This window comes from Molothrus aeneus, chromosome 26 (genome assembly GCF_037042795.1).
Source record: "Molothrus aeneus isolate 106 chromosome 26, BPBGC_Maene_1.0, whole genome shotgun sequence".
Taxonomy (NCBI): Eukaryota; Metazoa; Chordata; class Aves; order Passeriformes; family Icteridae; genus Molothrus; species Molothrus aeneus.
Window position 1 is genome coordinate 507,412 of NC_089671.1, and position 18,258 is coordinate 525,669.

At 66.4% G+C, this 18,258-nt stretch overlaps 4 protein-coding genes across 14 annotated transcripts in view; 2 read left to right on the forward strand and 2 right to left on the reverse strand.

The window, feature by feature from the left end:
* Positions 1-918: 918 nt before the first annotated feature.
* CANT1 (calcium activated nucleotidase 1) lies at positions 919-4,451 on the reverse strand. Of its 2 annotated transcripts, none has more exons than XM_066566055.1 (4): positions 4,379-4,451; positions 2,277-2,919; positions 1,859-2,062; positions 919-1,428 (listed from the first exon to the last, which is right to left on the reverse strand). In XM_066566055.1, the coding sequence occupies exons 2-4, from the start codon at positions 2,893-2,895 to the stop codon at positions 1,058-1,060; spliced, it is 1,194 nt and encodes a 397-aa protein (XP_066422152.1). In that variant the 5' UTR covers positions 2,896-2,919; positions 4,379-4,451; the 3' UTR covers positions 919-1,057. The 2 variants fall into 2 exon arrangements, with proteins under 2 accessions (XP_066422152.1, XP_066422153.1); XM_066566056.1 differs by having other exon boundaries at positions 2,277-2,916; positions 4,379-4,416.
* A 740-nt stretch (positions 4,452-5,191) lies between these two features.
* Positions 5,192-9,950, forward strand: C1QTNF1 (C1q and TNF related 1). 2 transcript variants are annotated; one of them, XM_066565853.1, is made up of 5 exons: positions 5,192-5,298; positions 7,521-7,676; positions 7,897-8,047; positions 8,162-8,304; positions 8,642-9,950. In XM_066565853.1, the coding sequence occupies exons 3-5, from the start codon at positions 7,911-7,913 to the stop codon at positions 9,190-9,192; spliced, it is 831 nt and encodes a 276-aa protein (XP_066421950.1). In that variant the 5' UTR covers positions 5,192-5,298; positions 7,521-7,676; positions 7,897-7,910; the 3' UTR covers positions 9,193-9,950. The 2 variants fall into 2 exon arrangements, with proteins under 2 accessions (XP_066421950.1, XP_066421949.1); XM_066565852.1 differs by having other exon boundaries at positions 7,521-7,661.
* Positions 9,951-10,845: 895 nt separating this feature from the next.
* Positions 10,846-15,091, forward strand: ENGASE (endo-beta-N-acetylglucosaminidase). Its single transcript, XM_066565825.1, has 14 exons — positions 10,846-10,958; positions 11,125-11,201; positions 11,333-11,534; positions 11,823-11,971; positions 12,058-12,215; positions 12,310-12,458; positions 12,600-12,765; positions 13,085-13,188; positions 13,425-13,533; positions 13,635-13,807; positions 14,024-14,178; positions 14,259-14,361; positions 14,453-14,567; positions 14,682-15,091. Exons 1-14 carry the CDS (start codon positions 10,846-10,848, stop codon positions 15,084-15,086), a joined length of 2,178 nt encoding a protein of 725 aa, XP_066421922.1. The 3' UTR covers positions 15,087-15,091.
* An 808-nt stretch (positions 15,092-15,899) lies between these two features.
* The window catches only part of RBFOX3 (RNA binding fox-1 homolog 3), a 143,718-nt gene continuing 141,359 nt past the window's right edge, over positions 15,900-18,258 (reverse strand). For 8 of the 9 annotated variants that reach the window (XM_066565840.1, XM_066565841.1, XM_066565844.1 and 5 more), the window contains one exon: positions 17,207-17,858. In XM_066565840.1, the coding sequence (XP_066421937.1) occupies positions 17,814-17,858 (45 nt within the window). In that variant the 3' untranslated portion in view covers positions 17,207-17,813. The other variant, XM_066565846.1, reaches the window with a different exon arrangement.

An 18,258-nucleotide genomic window follows, 5' to 3' on the forward strand; every position in this document is an offset into this window, starting at 1 on the left:
TGAAACCACCCAAGTTCCTCCTGGGGGCCACAGGCTGCAGCAGCAATTTCACAACGCGCTGGCGAGCATGGGGAGGGCTCCCTGGCCAAAGCCCTGGGCTGCTGCAAACGTTTCTCAGCTGCTCCTGGCTCTGGGAAGCAGAGCTGCAGCTCCTGGCTCTGCTCCTGCACCAAGCACAGCAGCCCTTGCACAGCATGGCTGCACTGTCACCAGCTCCCCGCAGCTCCTTCCCAGGGCTCAGCTCTTCCCAGGGCTGACAGTTCTGGGGCTGGAAGCATTTCTGGGGTCAGAGCCATGTGCAGCCAGGCTTGGAGAAGGCAGACGGCCAGCACACACACACCCCTCTGAGGGTGTGCCTGGGAATGGCACCAGGATAGGCCCACTTTACATCTGGCCACAGCTGTGGCCCCACCACCCACACCCCCTGCCCCATAGGCACAGCCACTGGGCTGGAGCCACAGTGGTGAGGGAACTGCTGCACCCCCTGTGGGCACAGGAGCAGAGGGACACAGACACTGTCCCCTCCCATGTGAGACCTCTCTCTGAAACATGTCACCTGTCAGCCCAGCCACCACCTCACCCAGCTTATGGGAAAAGGGAAGGAAATCCAGCTCCTGAAGAAAAAGCCTAATGAAATCCCCCCCCTCGGTCTGACCCTCTCTGGATGCACACCCCACTCCACCCGGGGAGCCCCATGGCACAAAGGGCACAGCTGTAGAGCTGGGGCTCTGCTGCAACCCCAGAGCGTGGACGTCACCAGAGCCACCGCAGATGGTTCTGTCGCAATCCAGGGCTGGGCACTAAGGGCTGCACTGGGGCCTGCCCAGGACCTGGATGCTGTCCCGGGGCCGGGAGCACCCTGTGGTGGCGGTCCCTTGCCACCAGGTGCCACTGCCGAAACACTCGCACCACACCTGCTCAGCTCAGTCAACACTTTACAGGAGAGCCCGGGGCCAAGGACAGAGCTGGGAGCGCTGCCTGACATCCCTCAGGGACCCCGGGCTGGGAGCAGGCCAGCAGGGCCTGCCCACACGCCTCCACTCGCTCCAGATGTCTGTTAAATAAACTCAATGCCCTCGTACTTGACGCTCCCAATCCTGGTCTCGGGCAGCAGGAAGCGCCCGTCCAGCGTGAAGGCCATGATGTAGCTGGAGATCTTCCCGTTGTCCTCCTCCGATTTCAGCGCCACGATGATCTGGTCGTCAGTGTCCGGGATGAACTTGAAGGAGGAGAAGCCGTGGGTGGGAACCACGTCGCCCACGCGGCCCACGGTGACGTGGCCGAAGTCCTGGGTGGAGCTGAGCAGCAGGTTGGTGCCGCGCCGCTCGTCCGCGCGCTCGCTGTAGCGCTCGTGGCTGGCGCGGCGCGGCAGGAAGAACCAGCGCTGCAGCGTGTCGCTCCACGAGGCCGACTCGTGGATCAGGTACCCTGGGCAGGAAGGGCAGCGTGACCACCCGGGCCCCAGGGCACAGCCACGCTGGGGCGGGACCTTCCCCCTCCCCCTTGCCCTCCAAAACACCCCTCAGCCCCGCACAGGCGTCCCCCATGAACTCTTCTGCCTGCTCCTGTCCCACTGCCGGGCAGCAGCCCCCCAGTTCCTCCCAGAGCCGGGCAGGGGCAGCCAGCACACCCCACTCTGCCCAAGGGCACAGCTGCCAGGCCCAGTGCCAGCTGAGCCACCCTTCAGCTGCTCCTGGCACAGGCAGCAGAGGAAAAGGACCAGGACAAGGGAGATCTCTGGCCTCCGGCAGCCTTTAAATCCCCCCCAGTGCCAGTATCCCCAGGGAGGGTGACTGTATGGCTCTGGAGCCATCAAGAGTGTGGGATATGGGGTGCAGGAGGCTGCCCTGCTCCATACCTGGGGGCCGGATCCCTGCTGCAGCCCTCAGAGCGTTGTAATTTGTCACCCAGTTCTCGTGGCTGACGTCACCCTTGTAGCCAATGACCTTCACCCACTGGGGGTTCTCATTCACCACTTCCCCTGTTGTGGTGGTCCACTCCTTGCCCAGTCCTCCCACGTACAGGTGCTCATCCTTCACTGCCAGCCACTCCGCCTTGAAGCCTGTGGTGGAAAGAATGGCATGAGGGGGGCTCGGTCAGCACGTGGCCATCGGACTGTCCCACATGCCCCACACCCTACATCCCTGAGCTCGGTGCTGGGCACAGTGTCCCCCATGCAGCCAGCTGGTCTCTCAGCAGGACTTGCCCTCTCTTGGACAGGCCCAGAGGTCACAGGAAAGGTGAAAAGAGCCAAGGGCTTCACAAGGGGAGCTCACCTTTGCCCACAGTGCCGTCCCCATCTGGGAGGATCACCCATGGCACCACCTTGTTGCCCTCGATCTGGTAGACCACACCTGTCCTGTCGTCCACCGCGTACAGCTTCCCATTGAAAACCACCAGCTCCGAGAGCTCCATGCCCCGGCCCTTCTCAGCCAGGTGGGACTGCAGCGTGCTCTCATCCTTGTCCCACTCCACCGTCACTCTGTCCCCACTGTCCGACAGTACCAGGTAGCCCTTCTTCAGGTAACTGAACCAGGTGTGCTCCTGGGGGCCGCGGGACTGCGTGTCCAGGTCGGCGATGAGGCCGATGCGGTAGCGCACGCCCTCGGGGTTCCTCTGCGGCGGGGACAGCGGGTAGGTGTCGTTGTAGGGCTGCCCTGCGTGCAGGCCAAGCTGCCAGGTGCGAGGGCTGGGGGGGCCATGCCGCGCTGGGGAGGAGCGGTGCAGGCAGAGCAGCAGCAGCAGGAGCCCCACGCAGGCCGAGGACAGCACGATGGCCTTCCAGCGCAGTCGGAAGCGGGGGTCAGCACCCTTGGTCATGGACGCGAGCACGGGCAGGCCACCCACGCTGATCCGGAGCGGGCTCATAGACTCATGGCAGGGCGGCACTGGCATCAGACAGGGGGCGAGCAGAACCTGCTGCGAAGAGGGGAGGGAGAAGGTCAAAGAGCTGGATTTGGTGCCGACTGAGCTCAGGGGACAGCAGAACACAGCCACGAGGGCCCCGTCCCCTGTCCTGCAGCAGAAGGTGCTCCCAGCTCATGCAGGTAAGAGCCACCGTGCCCAGGGGCTGTTTGCTGCTGGAACCACCCTCGGTCCCTCTCACCTGGCTCCCTCTGTGACCCCTGACCAGGGGCCCCAGCGTGCTGGCAGGATTGCCCGACCTGCCTGGCAGCTCTATCTGTGCCATGGTCACTGCAGCTCAGGCAGCGAGCTGAGGCACCTGGCTCAAGGTGAGCCCTGTGTCACAGTGTCCTGGCGCACGTCCCCACAGGGTCCTGTGAGGATGTGGGTTCCTCTCGGGTGGCAAGGATGACCCTTGCTGCCTCCAGAGTGGCTGGGCAGCCGGGCCCAGCTCCCACGGCCCTAAGAACCCACCCCAATGATGAGCCGTGAGCTTGTCCCCAAGCCACACAGGGACACTGGGACACGTGGCAGCTCCGCCCAAGCAGGATGCCAGCACCTGAGCAGGAAGCGCAGTGCCCAGGGGACGCACACCCTCACAGACACGGGACCCCCTCATCCCTGCCCAGGCTCACAGCGTGTCCTCCACGTGTGAGCATCATGAGCCCACCCCGGGCAGTGCCCACCCGCGGGCCCGGGGTGCCAGCAGTGCCCCTCGGTGCCACCTCCCTCCCTGCAGCACAGGGGACGTGGCAGCGCCCCGGGCTCCCGCAGATGGGCACTCCGGGCTGCCCGGGCGGCCAGCAGCCACCACTGGAGCCGTGCTCAGCCCGTGCCGTGCAGCCCGGGGCAGAGACCCCCATCCCGGGGCAGCCGCCATCGCAGGGCCCATGCCGCAGGGTCTCAATGTGCCTTTCAGCAGCCGGGGTGGCGAACAGAGGCGGCATTGAGCGTGGGGGGCCGGCCCGGGCAGGGGAGCTGCGGCACAGGCACGAAGCCCGCGGCCGGGGGCACGGGAGCGCCTCTGGTCCCGCCGGGATCCCGGAACGAGGGCCCCGGGGACCCTCTCGGTGCACTGAGCCCACCGCGCCTGCAGCCCGCTCTGAGCACGGCCACGGGGAACCCTCAGAACGCCGGGCCACGGTCACGGGGAGCCCCGGGCAGGGACACGGGGACCCCCCGGCACCCCCGGGCAGGGACACGGGACGCCCCTCTAAGGACACGGGCGCCGCCCGCCTGCGCCCCTGGGGACCCCCGCGCCCCCTCCCCGGCCGAGCTGCCGGGGCACCGCCCGGTCTGAGCGGGCCCTGAGGTCCCCCGCGCCCCCGGGACCCCCGCGCGGGGCGCAGTCGCGAGGAGCCCGCCGCTGCCACCCGGGCAGGCTGCTTGAGGTGCGCGGTGCCCCCGCACGGCGCGGAACCCCCGCCGGCCGGCCCGGCCCGGCCCCGCGCCCCCTGCCCGTGTCCCCGCTCACCGCGGCGCCGCCTCCCCGCGCGCAGCCGCCGCCGCCGCCGCCGCCTACAGCTCCCGGCGGCCCCGTGCGCCGCCGCCCCGCCTGGCAGCGGCCCGACCGCCCCGTCTGGCATGAAAACTACAACTCCCAGGAGACCTCGCGCGCCACCGCGCCCCCGCCGCCCCTCCCGCTGCGCCGCGGGGCCTGCCGGGAGCTGTGGTTCTTGCTGAGCAGGGCCCGCCGGGGCCGGGCGCCGCGCACGGGCAGCCGGAGCCCAGCGGCGGGGACAGTGCGGGGACCGACCCGGCTGTATAGAGTGGGCACAGCCCGGCTGCTCGGCGGGCATGACCCCCGCGCTGCCCTGCTCCAGCCCGCAACACATTCCGTCCTGGTCCCGGTTGCCCCCTGTGTCCCGCCGCCACTCGGGGTGGGGAGCGGGGCAGACCCAGCCCCGCGCCTCGGGACCCGTGTGCGTGTCCGGCTGTCAAGGGCTGCAGCCCGGTGCGGCTGTGCTGGCCGCGGTGCCCTCGGCGCTGGGAACGGCCTCGGCGCCACCGGCACGGGGCAGGGGTCCAGGGCCGGGGCCAGCCGCACCCTGCGGGATCCCGAGCCCCGCGGCAGCTCCGGGGAGCCGCTGGCACGTGCCGCCTCCGCTCCCGGTGCGGCGGCCCCGGAGCACGAACGGCTGGGGCGGCCGGTCCCGGGAGCACGCATGGTTAAGGCAGCCGCGGGCGCACATCTGGCGGGGGAGGGCTGCGAGCCTCGTCCCGTGCCTCTCTGCCTCCTGCGCTTCCCAAAAGTGCATTTCCGCCCGGGCCGGGCGAGCAGAGGCGGCTCCGGAGCGGGAGGCAGCGGTCGGCCGCGGGCAGGCTCTGCGCTGGCCCGGGCCATGCCCTAGGGCGGCAAAGGCAGCGCCGCGAGGGAGAAGCCGTGCCCCGGAGGTAGGTGGGGGGCAGCTTTGGGAGCCTGACGATCGCCCCGCAGCTGCAGGGGCCGTGCTCCCATCGCGGGCGGTGCCGCGGCACCGGGGGCGGCTCCGCCTCGCCGAGCGCTCGGGTGCCCGGGCACACGCCCAGCCAGGGGGGCCGGTCCCGGAGCCCCCCCAGCCGAGCCAGGCCCTTGCCCTGCCTGAGAAGGAGCAGTGGGGACCGCACGGCTGAGCCTCACATCAGTCTGGGGGCACAGCCCGACCCACCGCGGCTCTGGAGGGCACAGATCCCCCCCAGCCCCGCCCCGGCTGCGTTCCCAAAAAACCCATGGCTGCAAACACATCAAACCCCCACTGGGCCACTTTCGGCATCTCTTTGGGGGTCACAGTGGCTGTTGGGGTCCCCAGCACAGCATCTTGTTGGTGCTACAGAAGCTGGAGGGCTGCAGCTACCCCGTGCTCCTTCCCCCATGGAGCCCCTACCCATGCAGCCCCTACTCCGCTGCCTGCTGGGTCTGCCCTGCTCCAGGGAAAAAAGGGCTCTGCAACTGTTCCAGCGTCTGCAGCAGCACAGGGGGGACCTGGCCCACCAGCACGACCCCAGAGGCACAGTGGTTCTGGCTGCTGTGAAGGGAAGTTTGTATCCACCACCCTAAATAGAGACGAGGGCAGGTGCTGCTGCCTCCACACTGCCCTGAGCCCTCCCTCCCCTAGAGTTCGCTCTGTTCCATCCTAGTCTTCATCTCCATCTGGAAAGTATTTTGGGATGTTTTGACTTGCAGTCCCAAGGCTTCTGCAGCCACTGAGTTTAAATCTCTGACTGCTCCTGGAGAGCAGCCAACCCCGAGGGAAAGCGCGTGTCCCTGGCAGGGCTGTGTGTGCCCGAGCGCAGGTGGGCACACAATGCCCAGCACACCTGCAGGGAGCAGGGGGCACGCTGGCAGCGCCCTGTGAGCACCATACACTCCCTCTGCTCCCGGCAGCCTGGGAAGCGCTGCCTTCCACCATGGGAACTTCCTGCTGAAGGGTTTCTCCTGGTGCAGCAGCTCCCTGTGACGCTGTGCTCCCCCCAGGGCCGAGCCTGCTCCAGGTGCCAGAGGAATGCCTGGTGTGACGGTCCCAGAGCTGAGGGAAGGCCACGGGCTGCTTCCCAAACCCTGGCACGCTCCGTGCCGCGCTCAGCGCTGCACATCTGGCACAGCTGGAGGCCAGGCAGGCTGGCCAGAGCCAGGGCAAGGCTGCCCTGGTGACAGCTGCTCACCTGGCCCTGGCTGCTCTATCCGTGGGTCCGCTTCTCCCCTGCCTCTCTCCACACCTGGCAAGACAGCGGGGTGAGGGACGGAGGCACCGGGAAGTGTGTGCCAGGCCCTTGGCAGAGGGTTCGAGCAGCAGGAAAAGCCCTTTGGAGCCTTTCCCAATCCCTCCGCCCCTTCCCAGCTCCAGTGACTCACAATGCAGGCATCCGCCCCCGGCCTCGGACGCCCTCCGCACCCGCTGCGGGAGCACGCTGCTCCCTCGGACCCGCACCTGGGGACAATGGCGACAGCCACCGGCCACCGACGGAGAGCAGGCGCTCACCAAAACCACGGGATCCTGCCCCAAAATCCCTCACGGCCTGGCTGAGCCGCGGAACACGGGGCCGAGAGGGCGCTTCGGGGCCGGCGCTCCGGGATCCCGGCGGAGCGCGGCCGGGCGGGCTTGGGGAGGGGAGCAGCGGCCGAGGCCACACCCATGTCCCCACCCAGGGAGGCACCTGGCTGAGATAGCGGCCTGGGCACGGCCATCCCCGGCCCGGCCCGCAGCCCGCTGCCGCGGGATGCCCACCCCTGTTTGGCCAAGGCTGTCCTGGTGCCGCCGGGCCGAAGGGCGCCGTGCTGCGTGCCCGGCCCCACGTCTCCAGCAGATACGCTTCTGATAATAGAGGGAGGGGTCTCGAAGCGCCCGGGCTGGGCCACGGTGCCACCACCACTGCAAATATTAGTTTTGGCCCCAGACAGGGTGTGGGCTCTCAGAAGGGTTTCAGCCAGCTCCCAGATAGGGCTGCCAGCCCACATCCCCCTTTCTGGAGGAGTGGGTGTTGTCCCCTTGCAAACCCTTGGGCTGGCAGCCCCCAGGGCACAGGAGCCCCTCGCAGGAGTGGGGTGCAGATGCTCTCTCTGGGCCCGGCTGGGGTCCCACACACAGGCAGGGCTGTGCCCTGACATTTGCCCCATGGAGCTCGCTGTAATTTTTCAGGTGCTGACATCCCAAATTGCTGCTCTTGGGCGCCCATGGGAGGCAGCTGAAGCCAGGCTGAGCAGGAGCAGCAGCACTTGGTCCAGGACTTGGCCCACTCAGAGGCTGCTGCGCTGCTCTGCTCCACTCTCAGCTCCTGAGGTAATCCCATCTGCGGTATGTGCCAGGGCTCAGGGGGGCTGCACAGAGCCCACAGCCCCCTGACTGCCCCAGTGTGGGTCTCCACAGGTGCTCACGGGGCTGACACTGTCCCATAGCCCAGCCAGAGCCCAAGGGCTGTGCAGTGCACAGGCCCTGTCCCAGGACAGCTCGGGCCATGGCTGGGCTGGGAGTCTCCTCATTCCTGTCCCCCTCAGCTGTCCCTGGCACCTCACAGGGCACTGCCAAGGCATGGAGGGGCTGTGGGTGCACGGTGTCCTGCTGATCTTCCTGCTGCCCTGCCCTGTGGGGAGCCAGACCAGCTCCATCCCTGACCAGCGATGGTGGACAGGCCCCAATGAGGCCCCATCCCAGCACCAAGCTGCCAGGTGAGGGGACCCCAGAGCCAGGGCGCTCTGCAGCGGGGCCAGGGCAGCCCTGGCACTGCAGAGGGCCCCCGCTGTCCCGTAGCTTCTGTTGTGCTTTGCTTTCTGCCTCGCCAGGGCCACGCAGGAGCAGAAGGCTGATGGTGCCCAGGAGGGGCTGCCCCCACAGTCCCGCTGTGTCCGCTGCTGTCCCCCCCCTGAAAAGCGCTTCTACCCCCAGTACCAGCCCGTGCCTCAGATCAACATGACCATCCTGAAAGGTGAGGGCTGGCAGGACCCCAGGCTGTGCTGCCAGCATTGCCCCAGGTCCAGTGCTGAGCTGGGCTCACAGTGCCAGCTCCTGCACAGATTGGGAATGAGAAACTGGGGGGGTGCCAGTGGTCCTGTGCCCTGCACAGACAGAGGGCAGGAGCCACACTGGGGTGTGAGCAGCCCCTGTGCTGGTGGCTTCTGGGCAGCAGCATCAGAGCCTGGGCAGGGGCAGGGGCAGGGGCAGGGCTGGTGGGTCCCTGCTCCCTCCATCCGCCTCTGGGGAAGGTGCTGGGTCCAGCTCTGGCCTCTGCCTGACAGCCCAACTGTCCCTGCTGCTCTGCCCAGGAGAGAAGGGGGACCGTGGCGAGCGTGGCATGCAGGGCAAGTTCGGCAAGACGGGGGTGGCCGGCAGCAGGGGCCACGCAGGGCCCAAGGGACAGAAGGGCAGCATGGGCGCCCCCGGGGAGCGCTGCAAGAGCCACTACGCCGCCTTCTCCGTGGGCCGCAAGAAACCCCTGCACAGCAACGACTACTACCAGACCCTCATTTTCGACACCGAGTTTGTCAACCTCTACGAACACTTCAACATGTTCACGGGCAAGTTCTACTGCTACATCCCCGGGATCTACTACTTCAGCCTCAATGTGCACACCTGGAACCAGAAGGAGACGTACCTGCACATCATGCACAACGGGGCGGAGGTGGTGATCCTCTACGCCCAGGTGAGCGACCGCAGCATCATGCAGAGCCAGAGCGTCATGCTGGAGCTGAAGGAGCAGGACGAGGTCTGGGTGCGGCTCTACAAGGGTGAGCGTGAGAACGCCATCTTCAGCGACGAGTACGACACCTACATCACCTTCAGCGGCCACCTCATCAAGTACAGTGGGGACCCCTGAGCACGCCCCTCCTGCTGTGCCAGGCCAGGCGGCCGAGGAGCCCCTGTCCCTCTCACCCCAGGAGTGCCACCCCCATGATGCTGTTAGTAACCTAGTGCCACTACCCCCAGCAGCTGCACCAGTGCGTGAATTCCCTCACTCCAGCACCTCAAGGCTAACCAGACACACCTGGGAGAGTTGGAGCAGTTGTCAGCCCCTGCCATGTTGGTGACCAGGAAGCAGCTGCTCACCTGGGGTGGGCAGGGAGCTCGCCCCCTCTCCCTGCTCCAGAGCTGGGTGTGCCAGGCTCAGCCTGTGGCACCGCTGGCTGAGCTGGCACGGTGGGACAGTGTGACTGCTGGTGCCCTGGTGTGAGGCAGCACAGACACCTGCACTGTGCCATGCTCACCTCCTGGCACAGCCCCGCTCCCTGGCCAGAGTGGGCAGAAGGTGCTCAGCACCATCCAGAAAGGCAATGAACCACTAAGGGCCCTTCCCCGGTGCAGGTGTTGCAGGGGGGGCTGGGTCCCCCTGCGGGGAGTGAATTGTGTCAGTTCCTCTGCAGATTCTGTTGCTGCTCGCCACAGCCTCTGCTCAGGAAGGGCTCTCTCCCCACCGGCAGCCCTGGGCGTGGGGCCTTGGCCTCAGCCACTTCCTCTTCCCTTGGGTTATCTCTGGCCAGGCCTCATGTTTGTGTAGATGCAGCAGCAGCATGGGCCAGCATGCTGAGCCCCCATTCTGCTCATGCCACATTAAACACATTTCCAGCCTTGCTCACACCCTCCGTGTCCTCTGGCTTTGTGTGTGGAGAGGCTCCGAGGGACTCGGGGAAAGGTTCAGGGGCTCTCTGAGAGCTGAGCTGGGGGTGGAGAGGGGAGAGCAAACTGTCCCTGGAGAGCCGGGGACCTGTGCCAGGCACTGCACGGGCCAGCTGTGCCCCAAGGGCCAGGAGCTGCGTGCAGTGACGGAACTGTCAGCCCGGGAACGGGACAGGCTGGGAAGGGTGGCAGGGCTGTCAGGAGTGCAGGTTATCTGGCACATCCATGGAGAGGAGGTAGGTCTGAGGTGCAGCTGGGTGTCAGGGTCTGGGTTGGCAGGTCCATGGCTGGGCTGAGCAGGGCTGCAGCTGGAAACCAGCACTCCAAGCAAGGGAGGGAGGGAACCAGGCTGGGGGGACTCAGGATGACCCTAAATAGAGCCCTGGCCAAACATATGGGGAGTGGGTGGATGGTGGGGGCCAGGTGAGGACCGTCAGGCCGCTCACTGCTGTGCCTGTGGCATGGGCAGAGCTCCTTGGGCGCCCTGACCCCTGGGGACCAGGCACCATCTCCATCCCCGCCTGCACAGCAGGGCCCGGTACGGGCACAGGGGCATCCCAGCACACGGATTGCATCTTGGCACAGTGCGCTCCCCCAGGACACGCCACCCGTTCAGAGGCGTGCGGTTTATTCCCAGCACACGCCGCCCGTCCCGGGGCACGCTCCCCACCGCAGCACACGCGGTCCGTGCCGGAACAGCCCTGCCCGGGTCCCGGGGGCGGGCGGTGCCCGGGGCGGTGCCCGGGGCGGTGCGGGCCGGGCGGGCGGAGCTCCGGGGCCGCGCCCCCGGGAGAGCCGGGCCCGGCGGCGGCGGCGGCGGCGCCGTCAGTGCAGCGGCAGCGGCGGCGGCGGCGGAATGGCGGAGGCGGCGGAGGGGCCGGCGCGGCGCGGGAAGCGGACGGGAGCGGAGGCCGGGGCCGCGGCGGAGGAGCCGGCGGAGGCCGAGCGGGCCGCGCGGCGGCGGCGGAGGTGGATGGCGGGGCCGGGGCCGAGGCCGCGGCCGGGAGCGGGATGGGGACGGGGACGGTGATGGGGTCTGGGACGGTGATGGGGACCGGTGGCGGGGCTGGCAGCGCCCGGTGGGCGCTGGCCGCGGTGCTGGCCCGGCCCGGCCCTCACTCACCTCCCGGGGCAGCTTGCAGCCGGCGGCGGACATCCAGGGAACCACTGTCCTGCACGACACCATCAGCGACCGCCCGCAGCCCCTGCCCGGTGAGTACCGGGAGAGGAGCCGGCCCAGCCCCGGGCCCCGCCGGGATGGGACGGTGCCGGTCCCGGTGCTGGACCGAGCTGCACAGGCAGTGCTCGCTGCTGACCCTGTCCCGCCTCCCCATCGTTCCCAGCAAGGTACTTTGACACGAAGACCACGGAGCCCATCAGTTTCTTCTTGACCGGCCTGGAGGAGCTGCTGGCCTGGCAGCCCAACAGCAACGATGAGTTCAATGTGTCAGCCGTGCCCCTGGCCAAGCGCCAGCCCCCGCTCCACAGCGGCAGGCCCCGGACCCTGGTGTGCCACGACATGCGTGGCGGGTACTTGGAGGACAGGTACGTGCTAGGTGGAAGGTAAAAGGGAGGTGTGACAGTGGAGCTCAACGTCTCCAAGCCCAAGGCAGTTCTGTTTCTGCCTGACCTGTCTCCTGCCGGCTCAGCCGCAGGTGAGCAGGGATGGGGTGTTTGGCTCAGTGCTTGGGGAGCCTTGCTCAGGCTGGGATGTTCAGAGGTGGCTCAGTGCCACAGCTCTGCCCAGCTCCCGGCTGTGAGTCAGGCTCCTACCCAGCTCCACAGCGTCTGTCAGCGTCCTTCCTGCACTGCCCAACCCTTTTCCTTCTGCAGGTTCATCCAGGGCTCGGCCACGCGCAACCCCTATGTCTTCTACCACTGGCGCTACATCGACATCTTTGTCTACTTCAGCCACCACACTGTCACCATCCCGCCCGTGGTCTGGACCAACGCGGCGCACCGGAACAGCGTCCCCGTGCTGGGTAGGGGCAGGGCTGGGCCTAGGGCAGCCCCAGCAGCGAGGTGGATTCACCAGGACGTGTGGCTGACGCTGCCCTGGCCTCCGCAGGCACATTCATCACGGAGTGGACGGACGGGGAGAAGCTGTGCGAGGCGTTCCTGGCCGGCGGGGAGGAGGCGTACGGCGCCGTGGCCGAGCAGCTGGCGCGCATCGCCCAGCACTACCGCTTCGATGGCTGGCTGGTCAACATTGAGAACAAGCTGAGCGTGAGTCCTGCCGGCCCTGCTCGCTGCCCTGCCTCTGTGCTGCTCCGCTGCCCCGTGCCCTCACCCACATGTGTCTCTCTCTCTCTCCTGGCAGGCGGCGGCCGTGGGGAACCTGCCCCTCTTCCTGCAGGACCTGACAGCACGGGTGCACAGTGCTGTGCCAGGGGGGCTGGTGATCTGGTATGACAGCGTCCTGAAGGATGGCACGCTGAGGTGGCAGAACGAGCTGAACGATCAGAATAGGTGAGGATGGCAAAACTGTCCCTGGGCGGGGGGTGTGAGCCCACCCCAAACCCAGCATGGTGGTGGTCAGGCACAACCTGCACGGCCCTTGGTGAGACCACGTGTGAGCACAGCGTCTGCCACTGTGCCCCTTGTCCCCAGGATATTCTTTGATGCCTGTGACGGGCTGTTCACCAACTACAACTGGAAGGAGGAGCAGCTGGAGCGCACGCAGAGGCTGGCTGGTCCGCGCCTAAACGACGTCTATGTTGGTGTTGATGTCTTTGCCCGTGGGGATGTCATTGGTGGTGGCTTCGACACTGACAAGGTGGGTGTGACAGGGCTGGGCCAGAGTGTGACCCTGACCGCCCCCAGTGCAGGGCTCTGCGCTCCCACTGAGGGCCCTGCTGGGCTGGGCTGTGCTGGGCTGCTAACCTGGGGATAAACTGGTGAGGAGTGAGGGATCCCAGAGTGCTGGCCATGCATGAAAATATCCCAGTGCTGCCATCCCTGCAGAGGGAGATGCTGCAGCACATCCCTCTGGTGTCCTGCCCCACCATGGGGCCAGTGGAACCTGGGGGGAGTGGGGACAGAATGGGACAAGGTTACCTGGCCTGGCCCCTGCTGCTCACTGCCTGTTCCTGCAGTCCCTGCGCCTGATCCGCCAGTTTGGCCTCTCTGCAGCCATCTTTGCTCCTGGCTGGGTCTATGAGCACCTGGGCAAGGAAAACTTCCTGCAGAACGAGAACAGGTGAGGGCAGCTCAGCAGGGTGGGTGTTGGGGGAGAAACAGGGCCAGGACTGCCCTGGCTCAGGAAGGCTGTGGGGCAGTGGGACACAGCTACAGGGACACTGTGGCTTTCAGAACACCATGGCTGCTGACCAGGAGCAGCTGCCCCTTTCTGCCCCAGCTGAGGTGATACCTGAGGCTGTGCAGGGCAGTGACTGTAACAGGGGTCTCTGGCCTGACACCCACCTTTGTCTCCAGGTTCTGGGGCTCGCTGGCAGAGTACCTGCCCACGCACAGCATTTGCACACTGCCCCTCACCACGTCCTTCAGCCTGGGCATGGGCACCAGCACATTCCTGGATGGGAAGGTGGGTGCAGAGTGACAGCCCTGCTCTGGTCAGACTGGGCTGGGCTCAGCAGGGAGGTCCCTGCTTTTGGCTCCCCCAGCTCAGCTCTCCCTGTGCTGTAGGATGAAGACTCTGGGCCCTGGTATGACCTGAGCGCGCAGGACATCCAGCCACTGTACCCAGAGCAGCCGGGCGTGCTGAGCACCAGCTGCTGCCTGCAGGATGCCTGGTGTGGGGGCAGCTCCCTGCAGCTGCAGGGGACCATTCCCCCCGGCGAGGAGCGCGTGGCTGTCCGGTGAGTTGGGGCAAAGCCCTTTACCCCTCCTCAGCACTGGGCTGGCACCATGTCAGCCTGACATGGCCTGCATGGCCCGAGCTATGTGGTCCTGGGCCTTGTGGCGAGTGTGCCCAGGCTCTGCCCACACTGCCCAGCACACCTAACATGATGCACTTTCTCTTTGTCTCTTTCTCTCTGTCTCTGTCTCTCTCTGGGTGGATTTGGGGTCATCAGCCTCTTCTCTTTGCAGATGCCAGCCCCTCCCAAGCTCTTCCTGACCTTGCTCTACAAGCTGGAGGGGCCACAGCCCGATGACTTCACAGTGGCACTGGAGGTCACCACCTGGGACTCAGGGATCTGCTTTGAGGGCAACCCCACCTCCCTGCCCGGTAAGAACCCTGTCCCCCCGTGCTCTGTGCAGTGAGCACCTGCTGCAGTCCCTCAGCCCTGACCTGGCTCCCTCTGGCAGAGCCCAATGGCCGGTACCACCCCCGGTTCCTGCCGGCACCGCCGCCCGGCCTCGCCAAGCTGCTCACCGCCTGCCACCGTGGCTCCCATGGCTGGACCAGCCGGTGAGTGCCCTGCCTGCAGCCTGCGTCCACAGGCAGCCATGGGACACCAGGGCTCCCTGGTGCCATTCCTGCTCTGCCTCTTCCCTCTCAGGTGCTACGAGCTGGAGCTGCAGGACTGCAGCCTACGGGACCTCTCCCTGATTGTGTCCCGCCAGCAGCCCAGCCTGCAGGAGACACCGTTCACCTGCCTGCTCGGGGAGATCCGGGTGAGTGCCTGCTGCTGCCTGGTGGGGACACCTGCCCCGTGCCCCCCTTGTTCTGGGAAGGTGGGGCGTGCCTGCCCTCACCCTGACCCTGACCGTGCTGTGGTTCCCTCGCAGGTGCTGGACACGGCCAGCGTGGCGGCCTCCCCGCCGCAGGTGCAGGGCGTGACGGCCTCGCAGCTCTGGTGGCAGGAGGGCCCTGAGCCCGGGCAGCTCTCGCTCAGCCTCACCCTGCGCTGGTCCTTCCCGCCCGGCCGGGCCCGGTGGTTCCGTGTGCTGAGCCAGGGCGCCCGGTGCCGCCTGGGCCAGACGGCGCCGCAGGTGCTGGGGCTGGCGCAGGGCTGCCTGTTCCGGGCCGTGGGGCTGCTGGTGCCGCGGCCGGCGCCCGCGCAGTCCTGCCGGCTGGAGCTGCTGGTGGAGCCCGTGCTGCGGGACGAGCTGCCCGTGGACCCCGAGCGCTGGGGCCGCCTCGTGCTGGTCTATTCCGCACCAGGCAGCGGCACCAGCTCAGATGGGCATTAAAGCAGCTGTGGTGCAGCCCGTGCCGTGTCTCCTCCATGTGGCGGGCGGGCTGTGGGCAGGGGATGCAGAGGGAGGCTGCATTTCATCACCTGGGGCTGCTGCATCCCTTTCCTCCCACCTCTGTGGTTGCGCTCAGCCCTCACTTGGGGGCCCACTGGGTGCTGACCAGCCACTGGCAGGGACCCCAGCACGTGTGACCCCAGACTGGGACACCTGCCATGAGAACCCCACCAGCTCCTGCAGCCCTCACTGCCTCAGGCTGGGGATACTGGCCCTAAGACCCCATGGCACACAGCCCCCTCAGGGCTCAGCCTGGTGGGGAGCTGCCAGCACGGGCTCTGCAGCAGCCCAGCCTGGGTGACCGCTGTGCTCATTAACGTGGACCCAGCCCAGTGCCACCAGCCTACGCTGCCTCCCCTGAGCATCTTGTGAGGAGGAGAGAAAATTTATAGCAGCAATTATTTTCTCACAGTCTGGTGAGCAAGCAATTAGCAGGCAGGAACAGCCGAGCGCTCCTGCAGTGGGGTCCCAAGCCCTGTCCCCAAACAATGCAGGCTGTGCCAGGGACACCAATGCCAGCAGTGGAGCTGCTGCTCCTGAGGCTCAGGAATGTATTACCTGATGGCTTGAAGAACGAAGGGCTAGGCCCAGCCAGGAGAGGGCTCCTCATGCAGCACCCTGCTCCCTCGCCATGATGAGGCCTGGGGGCCCCGAGGGCTCCCCACTTGCCCAAAGGCTGTGGCCCCCTGCACAACCAGATCCGCTGTAGCAGCCACGGCCCCGCGCAAGCAGTCAAAACCTGAGTCGCCCTGGTTGAAGAAAGAAATCTTTATTAATAATTTCAATAATAATAATAATAATAATAATAATAATAATAATAATAATAATAATAATAATCCTTGTAATAATAATAATAATAATAATAATAATAATACTGTTTATTAGAATGGTCACACTTTGAAGCATACAGGATGGGCCGGCGCCAGCCCGCACGCCGGGGCGGCGTAGGGGTGCTGTAAGGGAGAAGCCAGTACAGCGATGGACGGAGCTTTGTACAGGGAGCGGGGCCGGGGCTATGTACACGGGGAATAGAAAAGGGGGAGCTCATCGCTGGGGCGTCGGGGGCGTCTGCAGACTATAAAGTGAGGTTTGAGGAGTGGCAGAGCCAGAAGGGTGCGGGACGGCGCTGCACCCCGGGATGGGCCCCGCAGTGCCCCGTGCCGCTGTGCACCGTGCGCCGGTGCTGCGGCCCAGCCTCGCGGCTCGGGTGGGTCCCCCGTGGGGGATGCAGCGGCCGAAACCCCGCACCCAGGGCTGGGGGCTCCCGCTGCCTCGGGCAGGGACGGGTGGCCGTGAGCGTGTCCCGCGCCGCAGAGCAAGCGGGAGTGGGACTGGGGCAGGCCTGGCCCAGCTTTGGTCAGGGCTGGTCCAGGCAGGGCGGGAGCGCGGGTGTCAGGGAAGGAGGAAGGAAGAAGGGGAAGGGGTCACAAGCGAGTTGCAAGCTCCTCTTAACAAAAATTCCCTTTAAAAGGCAGAGGGTCGTCCCCTGCAATACCTCAGCACCGCATCCGCGCCACCGCCCCAGTTCCGCGCTGGAGCTGAGGCCTCGCACACCTGACACGCCGATGGCCGCCAGCGCCGGGTGGCACCAAGCCAGGTCCCCACCCTGTCACCCGGTCCCACGAGCCGGGCAGGGCGCAGCGCTCTGCCGGCACCCCCAGCGCTGCTGCACTGGGGAAAGGAAGACGTGGCGCCCAGGCCCTGCACCCGGGCGGGGAGGGCCCCTGGACCCCGCGGACCCTCACGCCTGCCTGCGCCGGCTCCCTCCCTGCGGGGCTGTGGGGCCGGGGGTCCCTCCGGCGCATCCGACCGCCGGTGCTCGCCGCGGCTCCTCTGGGACTCGCTCACTCCGTGTGTGTGGACAGTTGGGGCTCACTTGGCTGCTGCTGCTTGCCTTGCTTTCTCTTTTTTTTGTTTGGTTTTTCTTTCTTTTTTTTTTTTTTTTTTTGTTGCTTCGGTTTTAATTTTTATATTTTGGGGTTCTTTTTGTTATTTTGTATGTGTGTGGATATTTTTGCCCTTCCTGGTCCCAGAAGGAAACGGCCACGGGTTCACTACAACAGAAACAAGAGAGGCAGGTCTTTCGCTGGAGCACTCAGGCCGAGCAGGTGGCCGGGGGCACACAGGCACCGTCCCAGCCCAGCCCATCACACCCAGCTCTGCAGCCAGCCCAGCCCATCACACCTGCCCGGCAGCTGCCCCTGGATCCCAAACCCACCCAGCCTCGCCAGGCCCCACAGCTGGCAGCAACCCCAGCTGGCTCCTCTCTCTCCTACGGGGGCAGAGGGGCTGCTCGGGGCGCTGCTGTCAGCCCGAGCCCCAGCGCCTGTGGAGCGAGCATCCCTGCAGGCCAAGCACCCCCTGCCCGCGGGGGATGAGCCCAGGGCAGCGGGGGGACCCCGCACCCCGGCTGCGGGAACGGGCACTGCTGGGGCTCAGGGCTGGCCCCCGGGGCGGGCGGATGCTGCAGCAGAGGCGGGCGGGCGGCAGGACGGAGCGGCTGAGGTAACCCTCAGGGTGTGGGGTGCTGCGGCCCCACAGAGCCTGGTGCCAGCCCCGGGCAGCACCCGCGGCTCCTGCGCAGGCTCGGCCTCGGCTCTGTCTGCCTGGTTTGGTTTGGTGCTAGTGAGCATCGGGGGCAGTGGTGGGGGGGCTGGGTCTGTCTTGCTAGTAGGGAGTGAAGCGGCTGTACCCTCCTCGGTATAGACTAGCCTGCAACATCAAAGATGAAAAAAAAGCCAATCAGTATTCAGAGATAGCCAAAGCCTAGATCTTCCCTTTTTTCTCTTTTTTTTTTTCTTTTTTTTTTTTTTTTCTCCTCTTTCAAATGACACCAAATTGCTGCTGTCCTTGGGATGTGAGGGGCAGGCAGGGCCAGGGTGCCCAGTGCTGCCCAGGCTCTCTGGTGGCCACGGGCACTGCCCTGTGGGCAGGGGCTGCCCTGTGCCTCCAGTGTGGCACTGCTGTGCCACGCCTGCCAAGGAGCTGCCCCATCCCTGCTGTGGCACTGAGCTGAAAACCCCTGGGATGCCATGCCCGTGGCCCCTCACTAGCAGCTGCCCAGGGAGTCAAAAGGCAGAAAAAGGCAGGTTGGCTTTGCGATCCCAGCCGT